The sequence below is a fragment of the Gilbertella persicaria genome (assembly GCF_025201335.1).
Source record: "Gilbertella persicaria strain CBS 190.32 chromosome Unknown B0P05scaffold_12, whole genome shotgun sequence".
In the NCBI taxonomy this organism is placed as follows: Eukaryota; Fungi; Mucoromycota; class Mucoromycetes; order Mucorales; family Choanephoraceae; genus Gilbertella; species Gilbertella persicaria.
The window spans coordinates 513860-538765 of record NW_026251973.1 but is presented as its reverse complement, the minus strand read 5'-3'; the positions used below and the strand labels follow the sequence as shown (position 1 = coordinate 538765).

At 36.6% G+C, this 24906-nt stretch overlaps 13 protein-coding genes across 13 annotated transcripts; 5 read left to right on the top strand and 8 right to left on the bottom strand.

Annotated features, from left to right (window-relative positions):
* The first annotated feature begins 1423 nt into the window (after positions 1-1423).
* Positions 1424-3766, top strand: B0P05DRAFT_535521 (Bromodomain-containing protein). The gene is made up of 6 exons (XM_051577445.1): positions 1424-1650; positions 1703-1802; positions 1861-2244; positions 2292-2937; positions 2982-3334; positions 3394-3766. The coding sequence occupies exons 1-6, from the start codon at positions 1616-1618 to the stop codon at positions 3604-3606; spliced, it is 1731 nt and encodes a 576-aa protein (XP_051436697.1). The 5' UTR covers positions 1424-1615; the 3' UTR covers positions 3607-3766.
* B0P05DRAFT_535518 (calponin homology domain-containing protein) lies at positions 3767-4908 on the bottom strand. Its single transcript, XM_051577444.1, has 6 exons — positions 4805-4908; positions 4715-4750; positions 4573-4669; positions 4505-4514; positions 4227-4461; positions 3767-4180 (listed from the first exon to the last, which is right to left on the bottom strand). The coding sequence occupies exons 1-6, from the start codon at positions 4887-4889 to the stop codon at positions 3825-3827; spliced, it is 819 nt and encodes a 272-aa protein (XP_051436696.1). The 5' UTR covers positions 4890-4908; the 3' UTR covers positions 3767-3824.
* A 64-nt stretch (positions 4909-4972) lies between these two features.
* B0P05DRAFT_535512 (uncharacterized protein) lies at positions 4973-7235 on the bottom strand. The gene is given in 9 exon segments (XM_051577443.1): positions 4973-5210; positions 5257-5405; positions 5449-5988; positions 6038-6219; positions 6278-6562; positions 6581-6687; positions 6730-6773; positions 6815-6873; positions 6931-7235. 9 exon segments carry the CDS (start codon positions 7171-7173, stop codon positions 5017-5019), a joined length of 1803 nt encoding a protein of 600 aa, XP_051436695.1. The 5' UTR covers positions 7174-7235; the 3' UTR covers positions 4973-5016.
* On the bottom strand, positions 7236-8559 carry B0P05DRAFT_535495 (uncharacterized protein). The gene is made up of 4 exons (XM_051577442.1): positions 8338-8559; positions 7784-8298; positions 7398-7734; positions 7236-7354 (listed from the first exon to the last, which is right to left on the bottom strand). Exons 1-4 carry the CDS (start codon positions 8475-8477, stop codon positions 7288-7290), a joined length of 1059 nt encoding a protein of 352 aa, XP_051436694.1. The 5' UTR covers positions 8478-8559; the 3' UTR covers positions 7236-7287.
* An 868-nt stretch (positions 8560-9427) lies between these two features.
* On the top strand, positions 9428-11468 carry B0P05DRAFT_535490 (uncharacterized protein). The gene is made up of 5 exons (XM_051577441.1): positions 9428-9557; positions 9607-9817; positions 9868-9930; positions 10001-10723; positions 10766-11468. The coding sequence occupies exons 1-5, from the start codon at positions 9466-9468 to the stop codon at positions 11336-11338; spliced, it is 1662 nt and encodes a 553-aa protein (XP_051436693.1). The 5' UTR covers positions 9428-9465; the 3' UTR covers positions 11339-11468.
* A 151-nt stretch (positions 11469-11619) lies between these two features.
* B0P05DRAFT_466694 (uncharacterized protein) lies at positions 11620-12024 on the top strand (the record flags this gene model as incomplete). The annotated part of the gene is made up of 2 exons (XM_051574351.1): positions 11620-11778; positions 11833-12024. 2 exons carry the CDS (start codon positions 11620-11622, stop codon positions 12022-12024), a joined length of 351 nt encoding a protein of 116 aa, XP_051436692.1.
* On the bottom strand, positions 11810-12879 carry B0P05DRAFT_38056 (uncharacterized protein). Its single transcript, XM_051573679.1, has 6 exons — positions 12805-12879; positions 12667-12756; positions 12577-12622; positions 12488-12512; positions 12368-12446; positions 11810-12321 (listed from the first exon to the last, which is right to left on the bottom strand). Exons 2-6 carry the CDS (start codon positions 12736-12738, stop codon positions 12031-12033), a joined length of 513 nt encoding a protein of 170 aa, XP_051436691.1. The 5' UTR covers positions 12739-12756; positions 12805-12879; the 3' UTR covers positions 11810-12030.
* On the bottom strand, positions 12488-15175 carry B0P05DRAFT_535477 (Clathrin/coatomer adaptor, adaptin-like protein). The gene is made up of 13 exons (XM_051577440.1): positions 14932-15175; positions 14815-14886; positions 14642-14768; positions 14400-14595; positions 14191-14350; positions 13977-14143; positions 13858-13931; positions 13284-13811; positions 13119-13240; positions 12805-13072; positions 12667-12756; positions 12577-12622; positions 12488-12512 (listed from the first exon to the last, which is right to left on the bottom strand). The coding sequence occupies exons 1-10, from the start codon at positions 15034-15036 to the stop codon at positions 12929-12931; spliced, it is 1695 nt and encodes a 564-aa protein (XP_051436690.1). The 5' UTR covers positions 15037-15175; the 3' UTR covers positions 12488-12512; positions 12577-12622; positions 12667-12756; positions 12805-12928.
* Positions 15176-16096: 921 nt separating this feature from the next.
* On the bottom strand, positions 16097-16453 carry B0P05DRAFT_446204 (uncharacterized protein; the record flags this gene model as incomplete). The annotated part of the gene is made up of 1 exon (XM_051573812.1): positions 16097-16453. A coding segment is annotated over one exon (357 nt), but the record flags the coding sequence as incomplete, so codon positions are not given.
* A 171-nt stretch (positions 16454-16624) lies between these two features.
* On the bottom strand, positions 16625-16870 carry B0P05DRAFT_453042 (uncharacterized protein; the record flags this gene model as incomplete). Its single annotated transcript, XM_051573908.1, has 1 exon — positions 16625-16870. A coding segment is annotated over one exon (246 nt), but the record flags the coding sequence as incomplete, so codon positions are not given.
* A 2349-nt stretch (positions 16871-19219) lies between these two features.
* On the bottom strand, positions 19220-21293 carry B0P05DRAFT_535472 (uncharacterized protein). Its single transcript, XM_051577439.1, has 3 exons — positions 21188-21293; positions 20585-20734; positions 19220-20551 (listed from the first exon to the last, which is right to left on the bottom strand). The coding sequence occupies exons 1-3, from the start codon at positions 21215-21217 to the stop codon at positions 19256-19258; spliced, it is 1476 nt and encodes a 491-aa protein (XP_051436687.1). The 5' UTR covers positions 21218-21293; the 3' UTR covers positions 19220-19255.
* Positions 21294-22544: 1251 nt separating this feature from the next.
* B0P05DRAFT_488286 (phosphatidylethanolamine-binding protein) lies at positions 22545-23954 on the top strand. The gene is made up of 7 exons (XM_051575282.1): positions 22545-22635; positions 22697-22838; positions 22891-22998; positions 23053-23252; positions 23299-23377; positions 23424-23475; positions 23520-23954. Exons 1-7 carry the CDS (start codon positions 22576-22578, stop codon positions 23875-23877), a joined length of 999 nt encoding a protein of 332 aa, XP_051436686.1. The 5' UTR covers positions 22545-22575; the 3' UTR covers positions 23878-23954.
* B0P05DRAFT_636115 (uncharacterized protein) lies at positions 23955-24739 on the top strand. Its single transcript, XM_051583613.1, has 3 exons — positions 23955-24209; positions 24257-24348; positions 24395-24739. Exons 1-3 carry the CDS (start codon positions 24023-24025, stop codon positions 24728-24730), a joined length of 615 nt encoding a protein of 204 aa, XP_051436685.1. The 5' UTR covers positions 23955-24022; the 3' UTR covers positions 24731-24739.
* Positions 24740-24906: the final 167 nt, after the last annotated feature.

Genomic DNA, 24906 nt, shown 5'->3' with positions numbered 1-24906 from the left:
TGCATCGCCATAGAGAAAAATGTCCTCTAATTAGTACTGCATCGCTTGGGGTTGTCATGGAAATGAGCCACACATAAATCAAGAGGGCCAATCCCTCTCCATACGCTATAGACTCGAATGCATTAGATGGCTTATGGATTCAAACTCAACAAAAGAATGATTGGATAAATTTCACCTTTGGAAATTGAATTTTTTTATTTGTGATACTTAAGCCAAAAAAGTTTTATTTTGATATCTGTTAGCCCCTTGATGAAGAGAGTGGGTTTAAATGACGTCAAAAGTACTGTATATTTTTGAAGAAGATTGTTGTCTATTCTCTTACAGTTGTCAAAATGAGCCGTATGCATATGAAACACTTTATCATGTAACAGACTCTTTCTATTCTTATCATGATTGTCTCAAGGGGAGGGGGGAGAGAGGGTTACATTTTGCTGCATAACAATGTTCCTCTTGCAAAAAAAAAAAGAGCATAAAATATATATGGTTTAAACTCAGAAAAAAAAAGACACTAGGATTTACGTTGGTTGACAATCGAATAATCTATGCAGTGTCATTTTTTTTGTGATCTATGTATGCTATCTTTTGATTCTATTCATAATAACCAATTCTTTTGTAGCTGTCACTATTGGATGCACCGAACAGAAGTATCAACATAAGAACATCATATAATGAATACAGACATTGTCCTCCTTAGGTCAAGTTAAGGAGTGCTAGATAAAAGAGAGGATGACAGCAGTCCTGTTTAAACAGTCATACTTCTCGAACTTTCAGAAAATTTTTCTCTTTTGCTTGTTTCTGTTGACTGATAGCAGGGTATAAAAAAGGGGAGTCTATTTTTTTTCATTTCTTTCTTTCTTTTTCTTATTTTCTTATTGATAAAAAGGTAAATTGATTCATTTTTTTTTCTTTAAAAAAAGATGAGAGAAAGGGCCAGGGATTATAAACATATTTGCTACTTCTGAGAGATAATGAAGCTAAAAAATATCACCAAGATCGATGAGGCCTTCTCTTTTCTTTATAAATATATTTAAACATTTTTAAACATGTTATTCACTTTCCTCTTTTAGATCCCTGTCAAAGTTACGCGGTTTTTTTTAAATCAATAAAAAAAATTATTTTTCTTTTTTATCTTTGAATGTCTTAAATATCGTAATGTACTCATGTCTTTAAACCAGGGTAATAATGATTACCAAGTAAGAAGAGAATCCCTGTACTCTCTTTTTGTTAAAATAGAAATTTGTTGTTTCGAGATACAAATGGGATTTTATTGGTTAGTCCAAACAGTACAGTCACACATGAAAAAAAAAAAAAGTTCGATGGAGTATATATAGAGCACAAGACGGATAAAAATCAGTCATCTTTTCTTTTCAATCTCTTTTTTTTTTTATTTTTTTATTAGCCTATCAAAATCCATAGAGAGAACAAAAAAAAAAAAAAAAAAAGTGAGGTAAATAAATAAAAAAAAACATAGGAAAATGCAATGACTCCAAGTTCTAAAGTCTGACTCTTAATTCTTCTCTCCCTCTCTCACTCTTTTTTTTCTTTGTCTTTCTGTTTCTTTACTTCATTTTATTTTACCCTGGTTTATTTTTCCGTTCTCCCACTTAGATAAGTAATGGAAATGGATACTGAACCAGTAAAGCAACAAACGTAGGTTACTTGACGCGTCTTTTCCTTCATATAGACTTATGCATTTTGATAGTCAACCAGAAGAGTTTGAAGAGATAGACACTACAGAAAACAAGCCCAAGTTTAAAGAAAATGTATCTTTACTTGATCGTGGTAAAGGGAATAAAAAGCAGGTAAAATACCATCTATAGAATAACAATGACATTGAATCTTTCTTTTCTTTTTATATAGTCAAGAACGAATTCACCTTCACCTTCTATTCCACCAGGAAGTAAGACCAACATGACACGCGATCAAATAAAGTATTGTGGGGCTATCATGAGAAACCTAAAGAAACACAGAGACGCTGCTCCCTTTTTACACCCTGTGGATTATGTCAAACTAAACATTCCTGACTATCCACACATCATTAAACATCCTATGGATTTGACAACCGTAGACCAAAAGTTAAATGCAGGCGAATATGATACGGTGGGGGATTTTATTCATGATATACGATTGGTATTCAATAACTGTTTCAAGTTTAATGGTCCTGAAGCTATGGTGTCTATGTTGTGTCAAAATGTAGAGACAGCATTTGAAAAGAGTTTAAGACAAATGCCACCTTCTAGAGGTGTAAGTAAACCAGATACAAATACAAAAATTGACTTTTCTTTATATAGGCTACACCCCCACCAAGACCTGCTTCTCCTGATATTTTCGACTTTGAACAAGACCATGAACAAGACGAAGAAGAAGAAGAGGGAGAAACAAAACCTAAAAAGAAAAAATCCTTACCTAAACCTACTAATTTCCACACACTTTCACGCCGTATTTCTGAAGACGGTAGACCCAAACGAGAAATTCATCCACCACCTTCTAAAGACTACCCTGAACCCATCACAAAAAGACGCACCAACCCCCGAAAGAACGACCTTCAAATGAAATTCTGTGCTCAGACATTACGAGAGCTCAAGAAATCCAAGTACAGGGATATCAATTTCCCCTTTTTGCAGCCTGTGGATGTGGTAGCCCTTAATATTCCAGACTATGTCAACATTATCAAGCATCCCATGGACCTGTCTACCATCGAACGTAAGCTGGAAGATGGCGATTACGATAGCCCTGAACAATTTGAACACGATGTTCGTCTGATGTTCAATAACTGTCACACCTATAATCCTCCCAACTTGCCTGTCTGTAAAATGGCAAAGCAGCTGGAGAAAGTGTTTGATGAGAAATGGGCTCAAAAACCATCTACACCTGTACATACGCCCATGGTGGAAGAAGAAGATTTTGAAGATGGTGAAGAAGACTCAGATCAAGATGGTAAGTAGAAAAAAGAAAACTCTTTGTATTTATCGTGTCTATAGAACGCGATGAAAAGATTGCAGAACTTGAACGTCATATTGCTACTATTTCTCAACAGATTGCATCTATAAAATCACAAAAGAGAAAGAAGCAAGACAAGTCTACTCCTGTTCGTCGCCCAAGCAAACCAGCTGTTTCAAAAGAAAAGAAGCCTGTTCCTAAAGAAAAAAGAAAGAGAGCATCAAAAAAGAAAGAGTCTGGTAAATCACCATCAAAAAATATGGTAGTGGAAGAACTTCCCGAGTTCTCTTTTGATCAAAAGAAGGACTTGAGTGAACGTATCAATAATTTACAGGGCGATAGTTTAAATACGGTTGTGAGTATCATTCAGTCTTCCATGCCCAACTTGAATGGAGTAAGTAGAACATGTATAAGTGATAAATGAGGGGGGGAGCACTAACAGGATATCCATAGCAAGGACAAGAGGAAATTGTTTTGGATATTGATTCATTAGACAGACGCACTCTGCACAGGCTGCATGAGTTTGTCACAGGCGAGAGTCTGGTATATAAAAAGGCTTCTTCCCCAGCATCAAAGAAAGCAAGAACCCATTATTCAGAAAGAGATACTAATCGAAAGATTCGCGAACTTGAAAAAACTTTAGAAAAATTCAATAGTGGTATGTAAAATGAACAGATTTATGTTTATTGACTCTTTAATAGAATCCTCCAGTGAAAGTGACTCTGATAGTTCTTCTGGATCTGATTCTGATGATTCTGGTAGTAGTTCTGATTAGAGAGTAAGCGATATGTGTAGATACCTTTTAAGCCAAATTTTATAATAAAGATCACTTATGAAGAATCATTTCTTTTTATTACTATTAAAGTGGCGGGAATATTAGGTGTCTAAAAGGTTTCGTCGTCGTATTCTAAGGCCTCTTTTCCTTCTTCATCTTCAGGTGGAACTTCGAATCCTTCTTCTGTGCTATACAAAATATTTTGAATGCTTTGTAAAACAGGGAATGCTTCATGTTCTTCAAGGTTTCTTTCAGTCTCAGCACAAGTAATTTCGAGTTGTTCCAAGTTTTCTTGAACGTCAATTTCAATCTCTCTCAACTTGCCAAAATAGAAATCACGTTCTTTTTCAAGCCCATCAACCGTCAATTTTAACTCGGCAATTTGCTTATTCAAGTCAATAATCATGGAAGCTGAATGGTTATCCAGCACACTTGTGCGGCCACCTCGACTAGCACTACGGGTTGCTAATCATGATGTCAGATATATGTTATATCATCTACATAACCTTACCTGGTGTCTTTGTGGCCTTTTTACCTGCAGAACTGACTCGACCCGAACTAGCAACAGAAGCACTGGACGTGGTAGAGGATCGAGTACCAGCTACACTAGGAGCACCTCCCTTACGACGCCCAACAGCATCATATTCTCCTCCTGGGTAGTTTTGATCCCAAAACTTCTTTACCCATTGCATAAACTCGAGATTATCTTGAAGTTTACACTTGATCAGGCGATCAACAGGCACAATCTAATCCTATCAATACACCACTATTTAAGCTAAAGGATCTTACCTTGTCGATTCTTTTAATAGAAAAAAAAATGAGAGATTAGAAATAATAATAATAATAAAGAGACTTACTTGTGCTTTTTAAAGATGTTTTGTAAAATCTTGTAATTGTTTACATATTCATATTCAAGCTTGGCTTCAAATTTAACTTTTCCAACAGGGACATCACCTACAACAGATATTAGCTTGTTACATTCTATAGACAGTTACATACCATAGATTGAGTCAAAGATTTGACAATAAGCAGCACCTAGATAACCCCTTATTTTTTAACCTCTATGAACCTCCGAGAATAATCTCATACCTGTTCCTGCTTGTTCAACTTTAGTATATCTAGTCTGTAACAAGTCGTTAAGCCATGCTAATAATTCAGTACGAGATTCTCCCATTTTTTTGTGAATAGAAAAAGAGAGAAAGAGAAAGAAATAAATTATAAAAAAAAATAAATAAAAAAAACTTGTATATACACAAACACGTGTTACCATCAAAAAAAGTTGATGACGTTGAAAGTACCTTTTATTCTGATTTCCTATCAAGAGATTTCAACTTGTCATTAAAGAACCGCTCCAGTTTAATAGCACATCGAGCATATTCAGTGTCTTCTCCATTGTATATTTTACAGTTATTAAATATCTTTTGTGTATCACGTATAAAATCATCCATGGTAGGATATGCGTCTGCTTTTACATTGTCTTCTAGTGTAGCAAGGTCTATAGAGATTGATATGAGATACTATGTGTGTATTATTGGCATTACCCATAGGGTCTTTGATAATATCATAATAATCTGCAACATCTTCAATGCTTACTGGCTCCAAAAATGGCCAAGCATGTGTATAATTCTGCATTTCTTCCACCAAAAATAGCATTTGATTATAATGGGGTGCATGTCTTGGTCTATTGGATCTAGAACACATGTCAACATATTACTAGGACAAAGCAGACTTACAGTGCATCCATTTCAGGTGTCCAGCCAGAATCAGCAATACCAGGCACACCCATAGGGTCAATGGATCTTTTCCCATTTTTACCTACTGGCATTCTTAAGCCAGGATAGACAATATGTTCTGTTGATCTCTCTTGCATTTTTCTCAAAATGGCATTTCTCTGGGCTCCTAGAATGTCCCGCACTTGAAGATATTTAATATGAGGTACCATGGTGCACTGCATAATGGTACCACCCTCATAATCCTTGATATAGCCTACCCATTTTCGTTTATCTAGTGTGATTTCTGTTGTGAATCCTTGCTTTTTGAAATAACCCACAGCATAATTATCAGCATAAGTCAGAAAATGCTTTACGTTTGTATGTTCAGACACATAGTCTTTTAGATGGTTCATGATGAAAGAACCATAGCCCTTGACTTGTTCAGTAGATGCTACAGCACAAAACACAATTTCAGCAAATTCCTGAGCATCAAATGGGCGATAACAAATACCGCCAAATACTTTTTGAGGAGGACGAACCAGAGCAATACTACGATGGTTTCTATGGTAACATGAGACACACAAATAAACTAGTCAACGTGTGATGATACCTATCATAAACAAGTCTTGCTATGTATTCTTTAGGCATTTTGGGTAATTGCTTCTGAAAGATGTTTTTTAGTCCTGTCAATAGGATCATATTTTGGCGTGTGCCATCATTCAGCACAACCTGAACTTTGATATTCCCTTGTTTCTCTTCTAACATGGCGGGTGTTTCTTTCTTTATTTTTGGCTGTTGCTATGGTAAATTCAAGGATACACACACATACACACAACAATTGAACATTTACCGTTAGTTCTTTAAGCATACGAGTCATTTCATCGTCATATAATTGAACATTGTTCAGGACAATGTTTGTCTCTGTCTTTATCTGATCAGGTTCATTTGATAATCCATTCATTGTTTCTTCTTCTTCAGATATATCTACTTCTCGCAGTAGTTCTTCTTGTTGTTGTTCTTGCTCCTCCTCTTGTTCTTGCTCTTGATCCTCCTCTTGTTCTTGCTCTTGATCCTCCTCTTGCTCTTGATCCTCCTCTTGCTCTTGATCCTCCTCCTCCTCCTCCTCCTGTTCTTCTTCGTCTTCTTCCTCCTCCTCTTCTTCTTCACTCTGAGTATCAGATTGTTGGTTAATTTTACTTTTCTTTGTTTCTTGGTAACTATCTTGATCCGCATGATTTTCTTCTCGGTTCCTTTTTAGATCTGATAGAGTATTAAGTAACACAAAATATCAACAAGATTTACCTAATGTCTTTTGATGAGGTGAAGATGTATTAAACAGAATTTGTCTATACTTTGCATGAATAGCCATTCAGTTACTTGCACCTACTTTTTTAAAGACATGATATCTTCATCTTGATAGTCATAATCATCTAGTTTGCCTTTTTCCTTAAAGGAAAACATGAATAAAACATTTTTTTTTTTTAAAAAAAAAAAGACACATACTTGAAGTAGTTCAGTCAGTCTCAGGGCTACTTTTAACCGACGATCCAGATCCTGTCCATGATCAATATGGTGAAAAGTATCATGTCCACACTGACAGTTATCACTATTGTCATTGTAAGGATGCCAACCTTGACAACTTGTGCATAGATCACAAGGCATGAAGCGTGCAATAATCCCATATTTTTCTTCATCGCTCATCTCTGCCAATTGAGAGAATAAAGGCAATGAAGATGAAGCAATCATACTTTTGTCTACAAGATAGTGAAAAATAATAAAAATAATAAAAAAGACGTGTTCACAAAAAATAAAATAAAATAAACGTCATCTTAGTTTAGACCACTTTATTTTGCATAAAACTTAAAAGGTTGCATTATCAAGTGAAGTATTGAATTCAATGACAAGTTTGCCAAATTGATGGCCATGACTACATCGTGTTAGTCCAAATATCATAAAAAAAATGTACTTACTTCATCATATCTACTGCTTGATCAAAAGAATTGGCATCAAGTTCATGCCATACATGAGATACAATAGGCTTGATTTTCTTTTCACCGACAAACTTGACCATTTCTCTAAACTCTCTTCTTGAGCCCATCGTGGATCCTTTCAATTGAAGGTTTTCTCGGACATGATCCATAGTAAACACAACACCCTCTGGAGTAGCAGTATGGCCATAATTAGCAATAATGCCTCCTGTTCTCATCAAATCAGGGAAAGCATTGTACAATGGGCCACCAGCACCATCAATGACAGCAGATAGTTTGTTGTTATCTAACAGCTTTTTCAATGTATCCACACAGTTTTCTATTATCAGCAAGGTCAATCAAGAGAAAAAAATGAACTGGATTTTTACCATCTTTGTAATTGATGCCACCCTTGGCACCAAGTTCAATTGCCTTTTGAATCTTTTCAGGACTAGAGGAAGTAACATAGACATGAGCACCAGCAGCAACAGCAAACTGAAGAGCAAACAGAGCCACACCACCTCCAATACCAGTCACCAAGACATGATCGTCTTTTTTGACCAAAGCTTGAGTGAAAAGGGCTCTGTAGGCAGTTAAGCCTGCTAAAGGCAAAGATGCTGCCTCAGCAGCAGAGAGGTGGTCAGGGCAAGCAATTAATTCTTCATGATCTACAGCCACAGGTTCTTCTGTAAAAGTGCCTATCTGAGGCAACAAGCCTAGGATGTAGTACTTGTGCTCGGGTCCTCTTGGATCTGATGCCCAGCCATAGCCAGGGTTGATCAAGACACGCTGCCCCACAGGCAACTCCGTGGTTCCGTTCTGCGTAATGTAACCCACAGCATCAGAGCCAAGGACAGAACCAAGGATAATGTCGGGATACATGCCTTTCAAGATCCAAACATCACTAATCATAAGCAAGCGTATCATCCTTGGTAGTTCTTACCGATGATTAAAAGCAGCACCTCGAATCTTGACAAGTGATTGATTTGGCTTTGGTTCAACAGGTTTGTTTTCTTCAAGTTCAATACCATATTTGAACTTTGTTTGTGTAGTAGCGTTTTCAGATAAAATAGCAGAAACCATGATATAAAGAGAAAAGCAAAAAGGAGAAAATTATATAAGTAAGAAATGAATTAGTCATCAAAGCTGTCATGACAATGGAAGCTGTCACTTTAAAGAACATGACTCAATAATGAAACAAGCTTTGTACATTTTTGGGATTTTGCTGGGTTGAATTGATTTAATTAAATTTCATGTTTATTTTAGCACTGAGACATAGATTGTCGTAGGTCTTTGGTGGAGCATATCGTATGGATTGTCAATGTGTTGTTTTGGGATGGCGTCAATGATTTGATAAAATGAGTTTTGTAAGTAACAACTGAACGTATAGTTAAAGAACTAGACAGTGTCAACATTTTCAACATTTTGAGTTTGTTATTCATCATTGTTCATTATAGACTTATCTTGACAAGGGGGATGAAGGTCGGGATCGGAGCTCAAGAGAAGATCGGGCTTATGCATGCCAATCCAACATCAATTTATCCAAGGTCATGCAGTCCTTGATTTATGCACTTATGTTTATTTACATCAAAAGAGCTTTAAAGGATTAAGTTAGTCACATCGTATGTGCTGAAAAGCAACTCTTAAGAACAAGCACTGGTGACTTCACGTTATTACTGCCTACAAGTGTTCTAGCTGTATATAATTTTAAAGCACCGTATCGATTTACACAAAGGCTAGAATTAAAAAGCGTTGTCTGATCTGGAACGAGATAAAAAAGAAGATCTTCTTTATGCCTATATTTAACACCAAATAGAACTACTTTTAGACCATGAAAAATAAAACAATATAGCACGTATTTTTCTTGCTCTTTTTTAAAGCAGAGATTACTAGGGAGGAAAGGGAGAAGGGATACGCTTAGTTATTGATTGGGTGCGGCACCTAAATGACTGGTTCTGCCAAAAATAGATTTTCAAACTCTTGAAAAGGAAAGATTCACCATTTTGTTACACTTTTTGTCTCTCTTTCTCTTATTTTTTTTATTTTTTTATTTTTTTTATTTTAAGAAACCATGTTGAGTTCTTCGCCCACTATCAACGAAAATGCCCATTCAAATTTACCCACTTCAAGCAATATACCCGAGTTTGTAAAGAAACTATTTGGGCAAGTCTATTTAAAACACAATAGCTTATAACTTACACTGTTTTCTTAGTATGTTGGAAGACAACACATACCCACAAGTGTTTTCATGGGGAATGGAAGGAGATACTTTCGTAGTGAAAGATCCGAACGAGTTTGCTCGTCATATCCTACCAAAGCACTTTAAGCACTCTAATTTTGCTAGTTTTGTTCGTCAGTTGAACAAGTACGATTTTCACAAGTTGAGATTACCAGAAGACGGACAACGTATTTATGGTGATCAGGTACATGATGGCATCCAATAAACAACGCATTTAACTATGGTTGTATTTAGGCTTGGGAATTTCAGCATCCTAATTTCAAATACAACAGAAGAGAATTGTTGGAAGAAATCAAGGTAAGAAAAAGAGAGAAAACATAAAAATGTGTGTGTGTTTTTTTTCAAAAACTTATATTCTATCAAAAAGAGAAAACCTACAGGAAAATCAGCACAAGCAGCCAGTTCAGCACAAGCACAAACAGCAGCACCAGCTACAAATCCATCGGCTTCTACATCGGCTTCAACCATCATGACAGGTCATCCTCGTTCAACTTTAGTAGGCGCAGGCGCTACAGAAGAGTTGAAAGCATTGACAAACACACTTCAAAAAGAAATCAACAGCCTCAAAGACACACAAAAGAAAATGACAGACAAGATCAAGGGGTTTGATAAGAAGTACAGTGTTGTGCTAGAGAGCATTCAAGGGTTTAGAAAAAACATGGAAGAACAAGATACAGTCATGCGAGAAATCGTGGCTTTTGTCAAACAACAAAAGAACACAAAAGAGTTAGACACTGTCACTCAAACTTATCAACAGATAGCCACCACAAGTGAAGCACAACTGGATCGACTTACAGAGACCATCCAGACAAGCACACCACAGCTCTCTTTGACGACCACAGTTGAGATGCCATCCAACACGACATTGGTGCCTGTTATCAATGCATCAGCGCCTATTAACCGAAAAAGAAAACGAATGCAACCTGGATGGTCAGTGCCACCTCGTGTCTTATTGGTAGACGATGATTCCATCTTTCGTAGATTATCTACCAGACTACTCCAGATTGCTGGTTGTACAATTGATGTGGCTGTGGATGGCATGGAAGCCGTAAAGAAGCTTGGTACAGGCAAATACGATCTTGTGTTGATGGTAAGATTTTTCTCTTTTTGATACGCGACTCATGTCCTATAGGATATCATGATGCCTAAATTAGATGGTATGTCTGCCACTCGAAATATTCGTCAATATGATACTTGGACACCTATTATTTCCATGACCTCCAACACAACAGACCAAGCCATTCAACAATACTTTATGAGTGGTATGACAGATGTGTTGCCTAAACCCTTCAATCAAGGATCACTGGGTAGTTTACTTGAAAGATATTGTGCTCATTTAGTTGTCCAAAGACAACATCAACAACAACTTCATTTATTACAACAGAATTATTCCTTAAACAGTACTCTGCTTGATCCAAATGCCATGACACCACAACTCACCTTAATTGAAGATAACGAGGAAGAAGACAAAAAGACCAATAACAACAACAACAACGACAACAACAACAACAACAACAATGGATTGGCTTATTTACCACCTTCTTATGAGGGTGGTTCCACTCAACAAGTATCATTGTCACAACAAGAACAAGGCATGTATTCCCCACTCAATAATCTTATACCCCAATTACAGCAAGCAACTTCCCTTTTACCTGAACAACAACAGGAATGGTATCTCTATCAGAAAAGACCTAGAATGGAATAACTTGACATTTTGCATAAGTGATGGTGTAAATCTATTTTGGGAAGTGTATCACCAATGAATTACAGTGTCATGCATACACAGTCATGAGAAAAATAAAAATAAAAAAATAAGGTTTACCCAGGTTTCAAAATAATGATATTGCTTCTTTTCTCTTTTATTTTTTCTCTCTTTTTCCCAAAAAAAATATGCAATCAGCAACTGGTTATTATCCTCAGCAATATATTGTCCAACAAAGGCAACAAATGCATATGCCTCCACAAGCACCAATGAATCAAGTGATTATGGACAATGAACAAGATATTGAAGATGAAGATGAAGATGAAGATGAAAAAAAGCCTTCTAGACGCTCAGGTCGTCGTAAAATTAAAATTGAATATATTGAAGATAAAACAAGACGACACATTACTTTTTCTAAACGTAAAGCGGGTATTATGAAAAAGGTAAAATAGAATAAAATAGACTTTTTTGATTCCTGTTGCTTATATATGAACTAGGCGTATGAACTCAGTACACTTACGGGAACTCAAGTCTTGCTGCTTGTTGTGTCAGAAACAGGCCTTGTATATACCTTTACAACACCAAAACTACAACCACTTGTAACTAAACCAGAAGGTAAAAATCTAATTCAGTCTTGTTTAAATGCCCCTGACAATACCATGGTCGAAAATGGAAATCCATCATCTTAATTTTTATTAAACCAACTGTCTTTTAATCAAGAAATCCGAAATGTCTTTAAATTGTTTGGCTTTTAGTGTCAATTCGAATTGTTGGTGTGCCAATAAAGCAACATGAATCAACACATCGGAATTTGTTGTTGTTGTTGTTGTTGCAATAAATTCTTGGCCAATCAGTTGAATGATTTCAATGCGCCATGATTTCCTTAATCTCCTCGCTAATTTCTCACATTCAACAACAGAACATTCAAACTTAAGTTTGTGTTCCATAGGATATTGAAGCCAAAGTTGGCCAAATTCTTCTGTTGCCTACTCATCTTTCAGTTTCTTGATTTTCTATCCTTTTATACTATACCTCTTTTGTTGTTCTTGTGCTACTCTCTTTTATGATACGCGAATATGAAAGGGGGTCATGAAACACTTTATCTATGGATCTAAAAAGAAAGATGAGCTTCAATAGAGAAAATGCCCTTACTTTTGTTTAGGACTATTGTTCTCTTCTAAAAAGCATGTCAGTGCACATCCAAAAAAACAAATAAGGGAAAGGGAAGGGGAGCGTCTTACCGTAATATTTTCCGATTCCCATTGGTCGATTAGGATTCTCAGACAACTTGTTTCTTGTTCAGTCGATTGTGCAATATCGTTTCTACATACCTCTAATACAGATAGATTCAATACAGAATTCATGTCTTGTTCTTTGTGAAAGGATTCTTGTTGAATCAACATCAAAATATCTTGAGCAATCTAAATCAGAAAAGTCAATATGGTTAGAAATTGTCACTATAAACTTACTTGTTGTTTCTCAGGTACAGTTGATTTTTTGAATTCTTTCAAGATGCCTTCAAGGCTAGAGAGCCATGCCTTGTTTCGCTGTATACATTTCTCAATGGCTTGTAGACCAGATGTCTGTAGATAGTCATCTAGAATAGCATGTCAATTGTCTTTGTATAATTAATATAGATGATGATTGACCTTGTACTAACAAGACCCATTTCTGTAATTGACCCATTAAATCTAAATCAGTGTATTCTGTACTTAAATAGCCATGTTGACCTATCGTCTATAGAGACATAAGTTCATTCAGAATGATAGACTTGAACAATTACCCAAAATGCAAATTGGACCAGCAAGGGAGACAGTATATCACTATTGGTTCTTTTTAGCAACTGATAGGCAGTGTGGACCGAGGCTTCTCTTAAAGTATTCTCATTGGTTTCTTGAATCAGAGCTACACAGGGTTATGTGGGCTAACTATGTAGACAGAAACTTACCTTGTTTTAACATGTCACATTGTGTCTGTACATAATTGTCACTCAAGTTTTTTCTTGTTTCAGCGAGAATAGACATCACTGTCTGTACAGACCAAACATTCATAGGCTCCGTTTTGTACTCTGTCATTCGATTTAGTAACCAGTAGGCTATCGTAGTATTGCATAGTTTAATATCATAATTCCTATTTAATGCCTCTATCAATGCTGGGCTTGCTTCCCTTAATACATCCTTGCTCATGATCTTGTCTAGGTTCTCTATGGCTTGTATAATAACTGTATTGTCGTCAAAGCAAGCACGTATGACATGGGATAAAAGTGACCCATCAAGCCAATTTGTGTCCCATACACTCTGATCCACGTACGACATAGCAAGAATACCAAGGTATTTGAGATTATGGTTACTGGCGTCCAAATAAGGTTGGAGTATCTGTTGAAATGGGTATTTCTCATTGTCTGGTAGAGAAGATATACTGGCTAAAAGAATGGGATCCATGGCGGATAACAACTTGATGCATTCCAACACAATGGCTATACTATGTCTTAATGATGTGTTCACTCCATATACATGCATTACCAAATGCAGCATCCACTTTCTTTTCCATGCTATGAAGGCAATCATGAACTATACTATAAAGCTCTTGAGGGGATCTATGAAGAATGAGACACATTTGGAGAAAAAATCAGTTGAGTTACCCTATGTTGGACTCTTGGTATAGTCTGTAGATAGACAAACACTCCAATTGAGCCCATGGAGCTAATACACCGTGATATGCAAAGGATGCATGAATTCTTCTTTCAATAATTTGTCTATGGATTCTGTAAAATACTGGAACCATATCTTTAAACCTAAACACATCTTCCTATATACAATCAAAAGTCCATGATGATAACTAGACCTAGTTCTTACGGCTAAAACTATTCTCCATACAGACAGGGCTGAAAATACTACACTAGTGTCTTTGTCTTCTAAAGCATTTCTTAATACTGACTCAATGCGTTCAAACTCCAGATCTGTTCTTTTATACAAGAAATAAAGTGCAGACACAGCTTTTTTGCGTACCATTTGTCTAAAGTGATATGAATTGATATAGCTATACGATCCAGTAACAGACTTACTTGGGAAATTCCATACACTGAATTACTAAATCAAGTACATTATCCAACATTTCACTATGTTCAATATAACATATGGCATTTAATGCAGCACATCGATCTAGGTAGTGTTGACTCTTCAAGTCTCTTTGGAGTGTATTGATGAGCATAATACTTAGTTCATGCTCTTCTTCCAAAAATAAAGTACATGCCAAATACCCTATATATATATATCTTAGATGGAATAGGGTTGTACTTGGACTTACCAACACGTCGATCCATGACTGTTTCTCCACTTTGTGAAGCCATGATGGCATAAATCATACCAAAATCCACCTTGTATCCAAGCATAAAACAATGAACAAGTCGAATAAGATATTCTTTCATTTTTGACTACCATGCTATGTTAGTGTACTACAAAAACAAGGATGTTTCTTACTGAAGATAAGTCTGGTAGACCCATTTTGGATACAAGCTTTTCAAGTTCTTGATGAACATGACTTGACTCTTCCTAATCATAAAGTTTAAACAAGGAGTCGAATATAGTCTTGCTTACTGTTTTGCTTTTTGCTCCAGTGATCTTGGTAACAAACTCATTGAACTCGAGACTGAGCCCTGAAGCAAGAAACTCGGAACTCAAATAGTTTTGTATGCGTGACATAAAGAGGAAAAGGGTTGCATAAACACAATACAGTCTGTTCTGAAAAAAATAAATGGCGCTACCTAGAAAATGATTGTCTTTTTGGGCCAAGTCAAATTGGCGTTACTGAGAGCTATAATGTAAAAGCTTTATTTCTTTCTTTTCGTTCTAACAAAAAACATATAAAAATGAACATACTTCAAAATTTAACTCTATTCTCCATGGTACTCTCATGTGGCAACATGGCCCTTACACATACTGCTGGGAATGCACTTGATGTATCACTGAGGACTGATAAATAATAAGTCGTCGGTGACGATGACATATCGATTTTTTTTTTTTTTGGTCGTTTTAGTTTCCTTCCTCTTTTTCCTCATAACAGAATGTCTACACAATACTGTAAATTAACTAGTCTAACTTTATATGCAATTGAAAAGCTAACTTCTTAAGCTCATTCAAATTCAGCCCAAGATGCAGAAGATTTCAATCTGTTATACACCTTTTCCAAAAAAAAACAAATCGCTCATATTCAAATTAAATGTTTGTACAATCAATGTATAATTTTTTCCAGTCATGAATTTTTCAGTTTGCCCTTTATTCAAGTGTTACGGATAACTAATGCGCAAAACGCGCGAGATTTTAGTTGAGTAATCATCCAGCGATACCGGTACAATTACTTTTTTTTGCTTCAAACATCATTTTCATATGGGTTGTGGGGCATCGATATCCCCAGGTTCAAATTTCGCCATACTTTTCCGTCAAATGCCCATCCAAACTCGTCTATCACGAGATTCACGCCAGTTGTTTTTTTTTTGTAAGATAGCCATGCTCTCTTCACAAGCAACGGACAAGAGTTTGGCATTTAATGATTGAGGAACCGCGCGGAGAGCTATCGTGCGTTGCTGATGTCATTTGTGCCTTGGGTCGATTCAGTGATTTTAATTGCTTGTTGCTGATGAAGTGTTCCATGATAAAGTTGGCTGATTTGAGGACTTCACGGTGAAATGTGAGATTTACCATAGTTTTTTTCAAACTTGATCAATTCAGCGGTGGATCGTGGTAACATGATATCAAAACGCGGTAGAGCAATATAGAGACCTTGATCTGATAGATGTAAGGAGAAAATCAGACAAGATGGTCCCATAATTTGCACACCCCATGCTGTGCAGGCGCGCGATTCATAGTGTACCAAAGTCATCATTCCATCAAGATCGTCCTTAACTTCCCGATTGAGCTTTCCCTCGTCTGCAATAATTCTGTCGTCATTTGCACTGTTGTAACAAGCTTCAACTGAACATACATCAAATTCTAAACCACCTTGGTGAACGACAAATCGCAAATCGATTTTGAAACCTGTCACATTTGATGCACCTGGGTAAAGTTGTTGCTTAGAAGCAGTGGAGAATGGGAATGTAGTTTCGCCAGTTTTGATCTGTATGTTGGTGCCAGCATGGAACAGCTTTCTAAACAGGGGGAGCCAAATGTACGCGACGTAGTCAGTTTCAGAGATCATAGTAGTGGGCTTGACTTGGAGTGAATCAGATTCCTGATCCAGTAGATTCAGTACATGTTCAGAAATTTGGAGAGAAGGCATAAGGCTGGTAGAATGGTGCTTGCCATAGATTTTGTACAGATAAAGTAGTCCCATTTTGATGTTAGAGGTCTGCTTTAACATGGCATCGATGACTTTCAAGGTTGTACTGAGGGTAGGATTCAAGGGGGAAGTATCTGGGATGCGATGTTTGTTTTGGAATAGTTGGTTGATTTGTTGCCATTCTGCGGGTGTAAAAAGCTTTCGCTGAGAAGTGTACGATTGATCAACCAGATCCAAGATCGACGATAGGCCATTGGACATAATCTTTCGCTGTCGCGAAGATAGGGGTTTCCATGCTTGTATTGGTCATGCAAGTTGGTTGCCTACCATTTGATAATTGTGGCAATGGATAGCTTAGTAGTGTCGCAGACAATACCATCCGTCTCAACTACTTCTGAGAAGGGGGGGGGGTGATGACATTGCATTGGTTTCAAGAATAGGGACGGGTGAATGCAATAGTCCTGATTTTGTGGGCGAGAACAGCGATGGTGGCGTGTCATTAAGCTTCGGAGCAGATGATAAGCGTCCTGAGGGTGTTGATGGTGATGTATCTGTGGCATGCTTTGGTGAGTTTTCTGTTTCAGTTAACGGATTGGATGTGAATGGCAATGAATCACTAGGCAGTCAAGTGGATGATTCTTCTTTAGACAAAGATGGAACTTTCAAGTGTGAAGTTGATGATGATGAGTTTATAAATCATTTTTTGGACGAAGTCGAAGTTGGCGATGATTCCTGCAGTCGTTTGGTGCTTATTGACGATTGCTCAAGTTGTTTAGAATGCTGTGACATCAGTGAGCTTTCAATACTAATGATGCTAGCTTCCAATTTTGTTTGCGACCTCTGTTGATCGACAATATCTTGTTGCAAGGCAATGGCATAATTGTCCCAAAGTAATTGTTGACGACGTCCTTTTTCGCGTTACTCAGCTGTTTCTTGACTCATGACACTTCTCTCATTATCTTGGTATTGATAAATGCATTGGCAAGTCTATCAAGGTCTTCGGCCGTGTATATATGGCATGAACACTTGCTGGTGAACTGCCTGCGAGAAAGGCTTTCGTCATAGGATGTGATGTTCAGTTGGTGCATGCATTCGATTTTCAATATTCTACGAGGGGAAAAGAACAGAAGGTTATTTGATGTTTTTTTTAACTTTTGGTTTTATGAAGTGAGTGAAATACCATAATTAACAAGATTGTCCTTCAAATGGGGCCATATAATCTCATGGCCATCGTTTTTGCTGTTCTTGTTGGCTTTGTTGCGCTTGGATATGATCCCGTTTTTAAACTGCAAACAAAGCGAAAGTAGCTTCCACGTTTTTTTTTTACAGGAAGAGCTCTTAATTTTGATTGGTAAATGGCTTAGTGGGCGTCATCGTTCTTTTCTCATCTTAGCCTCACAACATCCTTGACGACATCTTTAACGCGCTACTGTTTATCTGATGCTTGATCAGTATTACAGTAAACACCTGCCCCATAGCGGAGAAATTTTGAGGGCCTTTTGTACGCATTTGCAACGCCTTTAAAGTGGAAGCCTACAGATAAGTCTTGGATAAGTTGGAAAGTGATGTCCGTTTGGTTCCAGTTTATGCTTCTGTCCAACTGATGTTTCATCAGTATTACAGTAAACACCTGCCCATAGCGGAGAAATTTTGAGGGTCTTTTGTACGTATGTCCAACACCTTTGGAGTGGAAGTAAACTGATGAACCAACATGGACATTTTGGGGCATTTCTTGCTAGCGCGTAAGGTACAAATATCAAAGTGTGACAATGGTTGGGAACGAGGATCATTGTAAAAGAAAAAAAAGGAAAGTTTGCAACTCTGTCTCTCGGAATTGTCCCTCCTTTCCTGTTTCTCAATGATTTATTTTTTAAGCGAAAGCAATGTCAAAGACTATGATCATGACCAATAGCAACAAACCATAGTCAAGTACTAGCAGAATTGATTTAGATGTGATATTTGAAGCAATCATATCAACATGTTGAACGCAAACTACAAATACTTGGAACTGGCCACATTACTGCTGTGAACCTCTTATGTGTTGCCGTTGTGATATATTTTTAACTAAACTTGCGGACTTCCGGACTTCCTTTGAATTTTATCCTTATATCAAGATACAACAAAGTATGAGGTCAATGCTGCCAAGGCTTTTTGGGCACCCTAAAAAAATCTGATTTTTTAGGCGAGTTGGACCAAATTATGGAAGATCTCAAAGATTATATTTTGTATGCTTAAGTCGCAGATCCTAAAAGCTTCATGATCTCTTTCTCTGCTCCAGGCATTGCAAGCTATCGCCTTCCTTTCTCCAAGCATCCAATTGTAACAGATGTTACACACAAGGCAGTTTCCAAGGACAATAAATATCTTTGTTTGTCTGTTATCTACGTGCCCGAGTTAAAGAAAAGGGTCGTCTTTTTTCAAGCAATCATCGGTGGATTGGATGCAAATCATTTTGCTACATATTTCATTCAAATGTTTGAACATTTCAAGATCGGTAAGAATGAATTTTTAGGCGTAGCTATGGACTACTCGTCTGCACAACGACTTGGCTTTCTACACGCCTTTAACTATTATTTCTATACATAAATCATTCATCATGCTATTGTTGAATACTTTGCTATACTTCTTAGAGGAATTTTATTAACTTTAGGACATGTTCTTTCTTTTTCTTCCGCGTTCCATCATGAATTCTTCCCAATCTTTAAAAGTAACAATATCCTCTTCAAGACCAGTTTCAATTTCATCTAATACAGAGAGAATATCAGACTCCAAGTGTACATCAATTGTGGCAGTCTCGCGTTCATCTTCTTGAGCTTCATATTCTTCTGTACTATCTGATCGCAAATTAAATTCATCTTCTTGAGAAAACTGCATGGTTTGAAGTTCGTAGCTGTGTTTAGTCTCCAAAACAGTGTTGAGTTTTGTGTAATTAACCATGACCAGTCGTTTCAAAGATAAAACTGCTGCTAATAACCTGGCAAATGAGGCGGTATGAGTTTCTTCTTTAGGCATTATGTACGAGCCCTTTTTATACGTAATGCTATGTTCCTCTGAAATATATCTTGTGGCAAATATTATAAGTTTCAGACCTTCCCATTGACAAGTTATGGCTTCGAATTCCTTCATAATGTCTACACTACCAAGTCGATTTGTCCATTTCCTGAGCATTAGATTCTGTAGTGTTTTTCCTTTAACAAAATCTGGTTTTTCCTCAGTCGATAGATAGTCAGAATTGTCGTTTATATTACGTAATATAAAATCGACCCGCTGATTTTTGACGTTACTGAATTCTTTAGTTATGCTGGAATAACAATCGGTTCTTTTAGACATAAAATTCTTGTCGTGTAAAAACGCGTTGTCCCAAATTGCTGAATAGACATGAGTTCTGTACCATGATTCGTTATCATCATTTTGCAAGAGTTGACCGGAGGACCAAAGTTCCGCAGATGTTGCTAAAGCTAGCCTGATGTAGCGACACATTGGAGTTAAAATGGTCTTGTCGGCGTAAAGGTCTGATAATAACTTATCAATATCACATTTTGCTTTGCATTTGGCTATTAGTAGCAGCATCTCTCGCTCTTTTCTTGTTGTAGATGGTTGTAGGTGAATCTGAAAATGGCTCATGAGTTGCGGTAGATATGGCTGAAAACGGGATGCAATCTTATCTTTCATAAAATCAAGGTTCCCTTCGTTCCCAAACTTTTCGCATAAGTACTTCATCTTATCAATATGGTTCATTTGTTGAAATTTAGACATGTTGGCTTCTTTTTGGTTGTTTTTTTCTTGAACTTTACAGGTGATTGAATTTTCATCAAGTTCATCTGTAACTTGAGATGAGTAGAATAACTTTTTGACTTGAATTGATGTACAGATATCGTGCATACTGTTCGGTAATGTCTCCATTTTTTGCTTTTCGTCGTCAGAATATTTCACATTACGCGTCTTATGTACATTATTGGCCTATTCTAAATACACATCGCCTAATTCTTTCAAATCGGCATCAATAAGGGTAACCCTTAAGCCTTTATCGATTAATAGACGCGCCACCTTTTCGTGTTTCCATTGTGAGACTGGGGTCTTCTTCAAATAGACAGACATGATTTTTCTAATTGTAGATTTGTCTTCCTTTGTCGCAGATATTAGTACTTCCAACAGCCAACAGCCAATCGAGGTTGGATATAACCTTCCCTATATGTATAGACCAAATAAGAAAAGGTTTAAACCTCAAATAACCAACAAGAGAAGAAAGAAGTCAAAGCTGAACCTGATTTGTAAGGAAGCTGCCTTTAGCAAAAGCCAAGCTGTTATCGTATTCGTCAAGAAGCAAGGATCAATCAACACGAACTATATAATTACTTTTTTCTTTATTTGATTTAGAATATATATTTTAGCATGGATAGAAAAGATATAAATACTGTGTTGTTGATAGATGTAAGTTCTTTATCTTGACTTTATCAAAACACAGACGTCACTGCCTTCTAGAATATTTTCCTAGTAATATCATTGGCTAGAGAGTATTCTATGGTCACGTGACCCGTATTATTGAACACAAACCTTAAGGAAATATCAACTTGACACCTTTAGATTGAGAGAAAAAGTTTGTGACATTGTATACACGGTAAGAAAATTAAAAGCATTCTTCCAGAAGAAACGGAGGTAAGACCAATTTCGAATGTGGCTGTTGAAATAGAATAAACTAACCTTTAAAAAATATTCACACCTTTATTTCCTGGCTTAAACTACATGATGATATTTTAGTTATCACCTTAGTGTATATCTACAGCTATAAAGTCGCTTAAACCAACAAGGTGTCTTTGGACAATGAAACTTAATGTTCAAATTATTGCTTTATATAAACTAATTGTTTATATCGGCTTAGCTCCATCTTCTATACTGGTACTCTCTTTACGGTCATGGTTAATGCTTGGGATGTGGGTTTATTGATACTGCATCTAGATTCCAATTGAAGTAGTATGATTGCCCGGTATAACATTCTCTTTAATATAGAGTATCTAATTATTCTGTCTGTAGTAACAAATGCTTTGTCCCAACAGATAGTTGCGAACATCCTTTTATTTATTATACGTGTATTTATTTCATTATGTATAGTATACATGAAGAGCCTTAATAAAACATCGCGCAGTTGTACAATTCATGAGACTGAGTAAAGAAAGTTAGCTTGCGTACTGTCTCAAATTTCCAATTATGCACTCTGGACAGTGTGCACACTTTATTTCAGGAAATGGCATGAAATTTGCACTAATGTACATACACCTTTTACTTCACATACCAAAAATAGGATAGAGTAAATGACTTTTTTTTGCGGTTCGAAACGCAACGATCTTTTATGTACGGCTTGGACACATTTAATGGCAAAAAAATGTCCACGAATCTGATTGTCTTTCATGCAGCCTGTCAGACTTTTCTTTTCATTATTTTAGATATTAAAGTTGATGTATAATTAATAAATCTATCGGCAAGCTAAGCCTTCTCTAAGTCAAAAATTACTCGGCCCATTTGGAGTTAAAGTACGAAGTATAAAAAGTAAAGCAATTCTACGTGGGAAGAAAAAAACCTATTTCGCTATCTGAGAGTACTTTCACTTCCTAAAAATCTGCAAGTGCTTTGAACAATCTCTTGCCATGCAGTGGTGTGTCTAGCTTGAACATCGATATACTTTTATATGGTATGAACTAAAAGTATATTTCTTTACAGAAGACTTTCTTGACAACTTGAGCAGCTCAGAAATTAAAGTCAAAAAAAGAAAACGTCCTCTCATCCAATTGGTAAGCTCTTGCTTTGTACCTTTGTCAATTAGTTTCTGTGAAGTATTACTTTCTATGTTGACTGTGATTTAAAAAATCAAAAGTCACAAAGAGGTGTGCTGTCCTCGAACAAAACCAGGCCACCCTTTAAAAGAGAAACTTTTTTTCCCTTCTCTTTCTCTATTTTGAGGATACCGATCCATGTTATCTAACTTGACAAGACGCTCTTTCCAGGCAGCTCGTTGTAGTTTGAGAACAAATGTAAAATAAATAATTTGGCTTAACAAGAATTTTTAACTCACCCTTGTCACTTTTTTATTAGGTTCTTGCTACACGTCAAGCTTCAACAAAGCCTTCTGCTCATACCGCATATGAAGAAGCTCTTAAATTGATTGAGCAAGATAAAAAGGAAAGACTCAACATGTTGGAACGTTTAGAAAAAGAAATTGCTCGAGTTTCAAACAGTAAATTATCCTTAAAGAAAAAAAATAGACATAAATACTGATGATTTTATAGATGTTACACCTGCTCAGTTGAAAGCATTGAATGCCTTGAAGTTTGATTTGCAAGTTAAGTCTGAATTAAACGACCCTCAAGTACAAAAAAACTTTAAGCTCGGAAACAGTAAGCATTGCAACTGTCTTTGTTGATCAAACATGGTTGACATTTATGTTATAGTTGATATGGGAAAGCCAGTTTATCGTTACATGCGTCAGAAGCAATTTGAAAAAGCACCCAAGAGCAAGTTGATGGAACGTTTGACTCAAATGAATGTGATTCCTGAACTCTTAGCACCTGGTATGGATCCTACTGTTGAAGTCAACATCAAATTAGCAGAAGGTCAAGTTGAACCTGGTGTATTTATTAAGCCAGAACAGGTACATGAACATTCAGACAAAAAGTTATATTAACATGGATATACAGAGCATTGAACGTCCCGAAATCGAAATTACAAACTTCCATACAGAGCAACGATTGTACACTTTAATGTTGGTTGATCCAGGTAAAATTTGAAAGAAAGAAAAAAAAATACTCACTTTGAATGAAAGATTCACCTGATATTCAAAACAAGACTTACCAACAACACTGCCATTGGTTGCTGTAAGTGCTTCAATCACACAGACCTTCTCCTAACATGACAATAGAACAAATGTTTCTTTATCAGCTACTTCACCTGTTGTTGAAGGAGGTGATTCAGTATTAGATTACATCCCTCCTCATCCTCAAAAGGGCACAAAATACCACCGTTATACTTTGATCGCATATGAGCAACCTAACGAAGGTCAAACAAAGGTCGATATTAAGGTTGACAGCAGAGATCACTTTGATGTCAAGAGTTTAGCACAAGCACATGGATTGAAGGTTACAGGTGCTACTTTCTTCCGTCAAGAATGGGATGAAAGTGTGTCCAAGATTTATAGCCAAATTCTTAAAGAAAATGAACCTGTCTATGGCAAGCCTCCCAAGGTTCAACGCTACATTCAAAGAACTGTATATTATTAAATAGAACCATCCAGTGAACAAATAAAACAAAACAAAAAAATAGATTTATTGAATACTCTACCGTCTTTTGAGAGAAAAAAAAAAGAGAGAGAGAGGGGGGTATTATTTAAAGCCCTTGTTCTTTTACTTTTTTTTTGTTTCTAGTATGATGCTTACTTTATTAAGACGACAAAATGTGTCCAAGAACAATGCTATCCGAGCAATAACACGCTTCAACCATACTGGATCTGCTGTTACTGATCAAGATCTCATTCATCGTGTTGATTTGAGAGTTGGCAAGATTGTCCATATTGAAGCTCACTCAGAAGCACAACACTTGTTTATCGAACAAGGCGAGTAAAAAAACAAAACAAGAAATAAAGTCTAATACCCATGATAGTTGATTTGAATACAGAAAGCACTGAGGCGATGCCTAATCCTCGTACAATTGTCAGTGGACTTGCTCCTTACATGTCAATGGATTCTATTTTGGTAAAATCATGTGACATAAATCAACATTATTGACAAATCCTATTAGAACAGAAAGGTGATTGTAGTGAGTAATTTAAAACCAAGTAAGTTTCGAGGTGTTTTATCGCAAGGCATGTTGCTCGCTGCTTCATCCAATGATAACAAGACAGTAAAACTATTATCTCCTCCCGAAGAAAGTGTGATTGGAGAAAGAGTGGCATTAGAGGGTGTTAATTGGCAAGGACTTGTTGATCCTGTTCTTAAACCCAAACAAAAGGTATTTGAGCAAGTAGCAGCATCTTTCAAGACAAACATAGATGGTATTGCTACCTATAAAGGCATTATTCTCAAAACAAGTGCAGGACCTATTACTTGTGATATCAAAGATGCTCAAATCTCTTGATAATAAAAGACATGTATTTATTTAAACAGCAGGAAAGTTTCTTCTGTTCAACAAGACAGCTTTCAAACTACGGATATCGCTCTTTAATCCAGAAACAGCAGAAGATTCTGTAGAAGAATTGCGCATGTAATAACCAGAAGAATAAGATGAATATTGTACATCAGGAGCAGCAATAA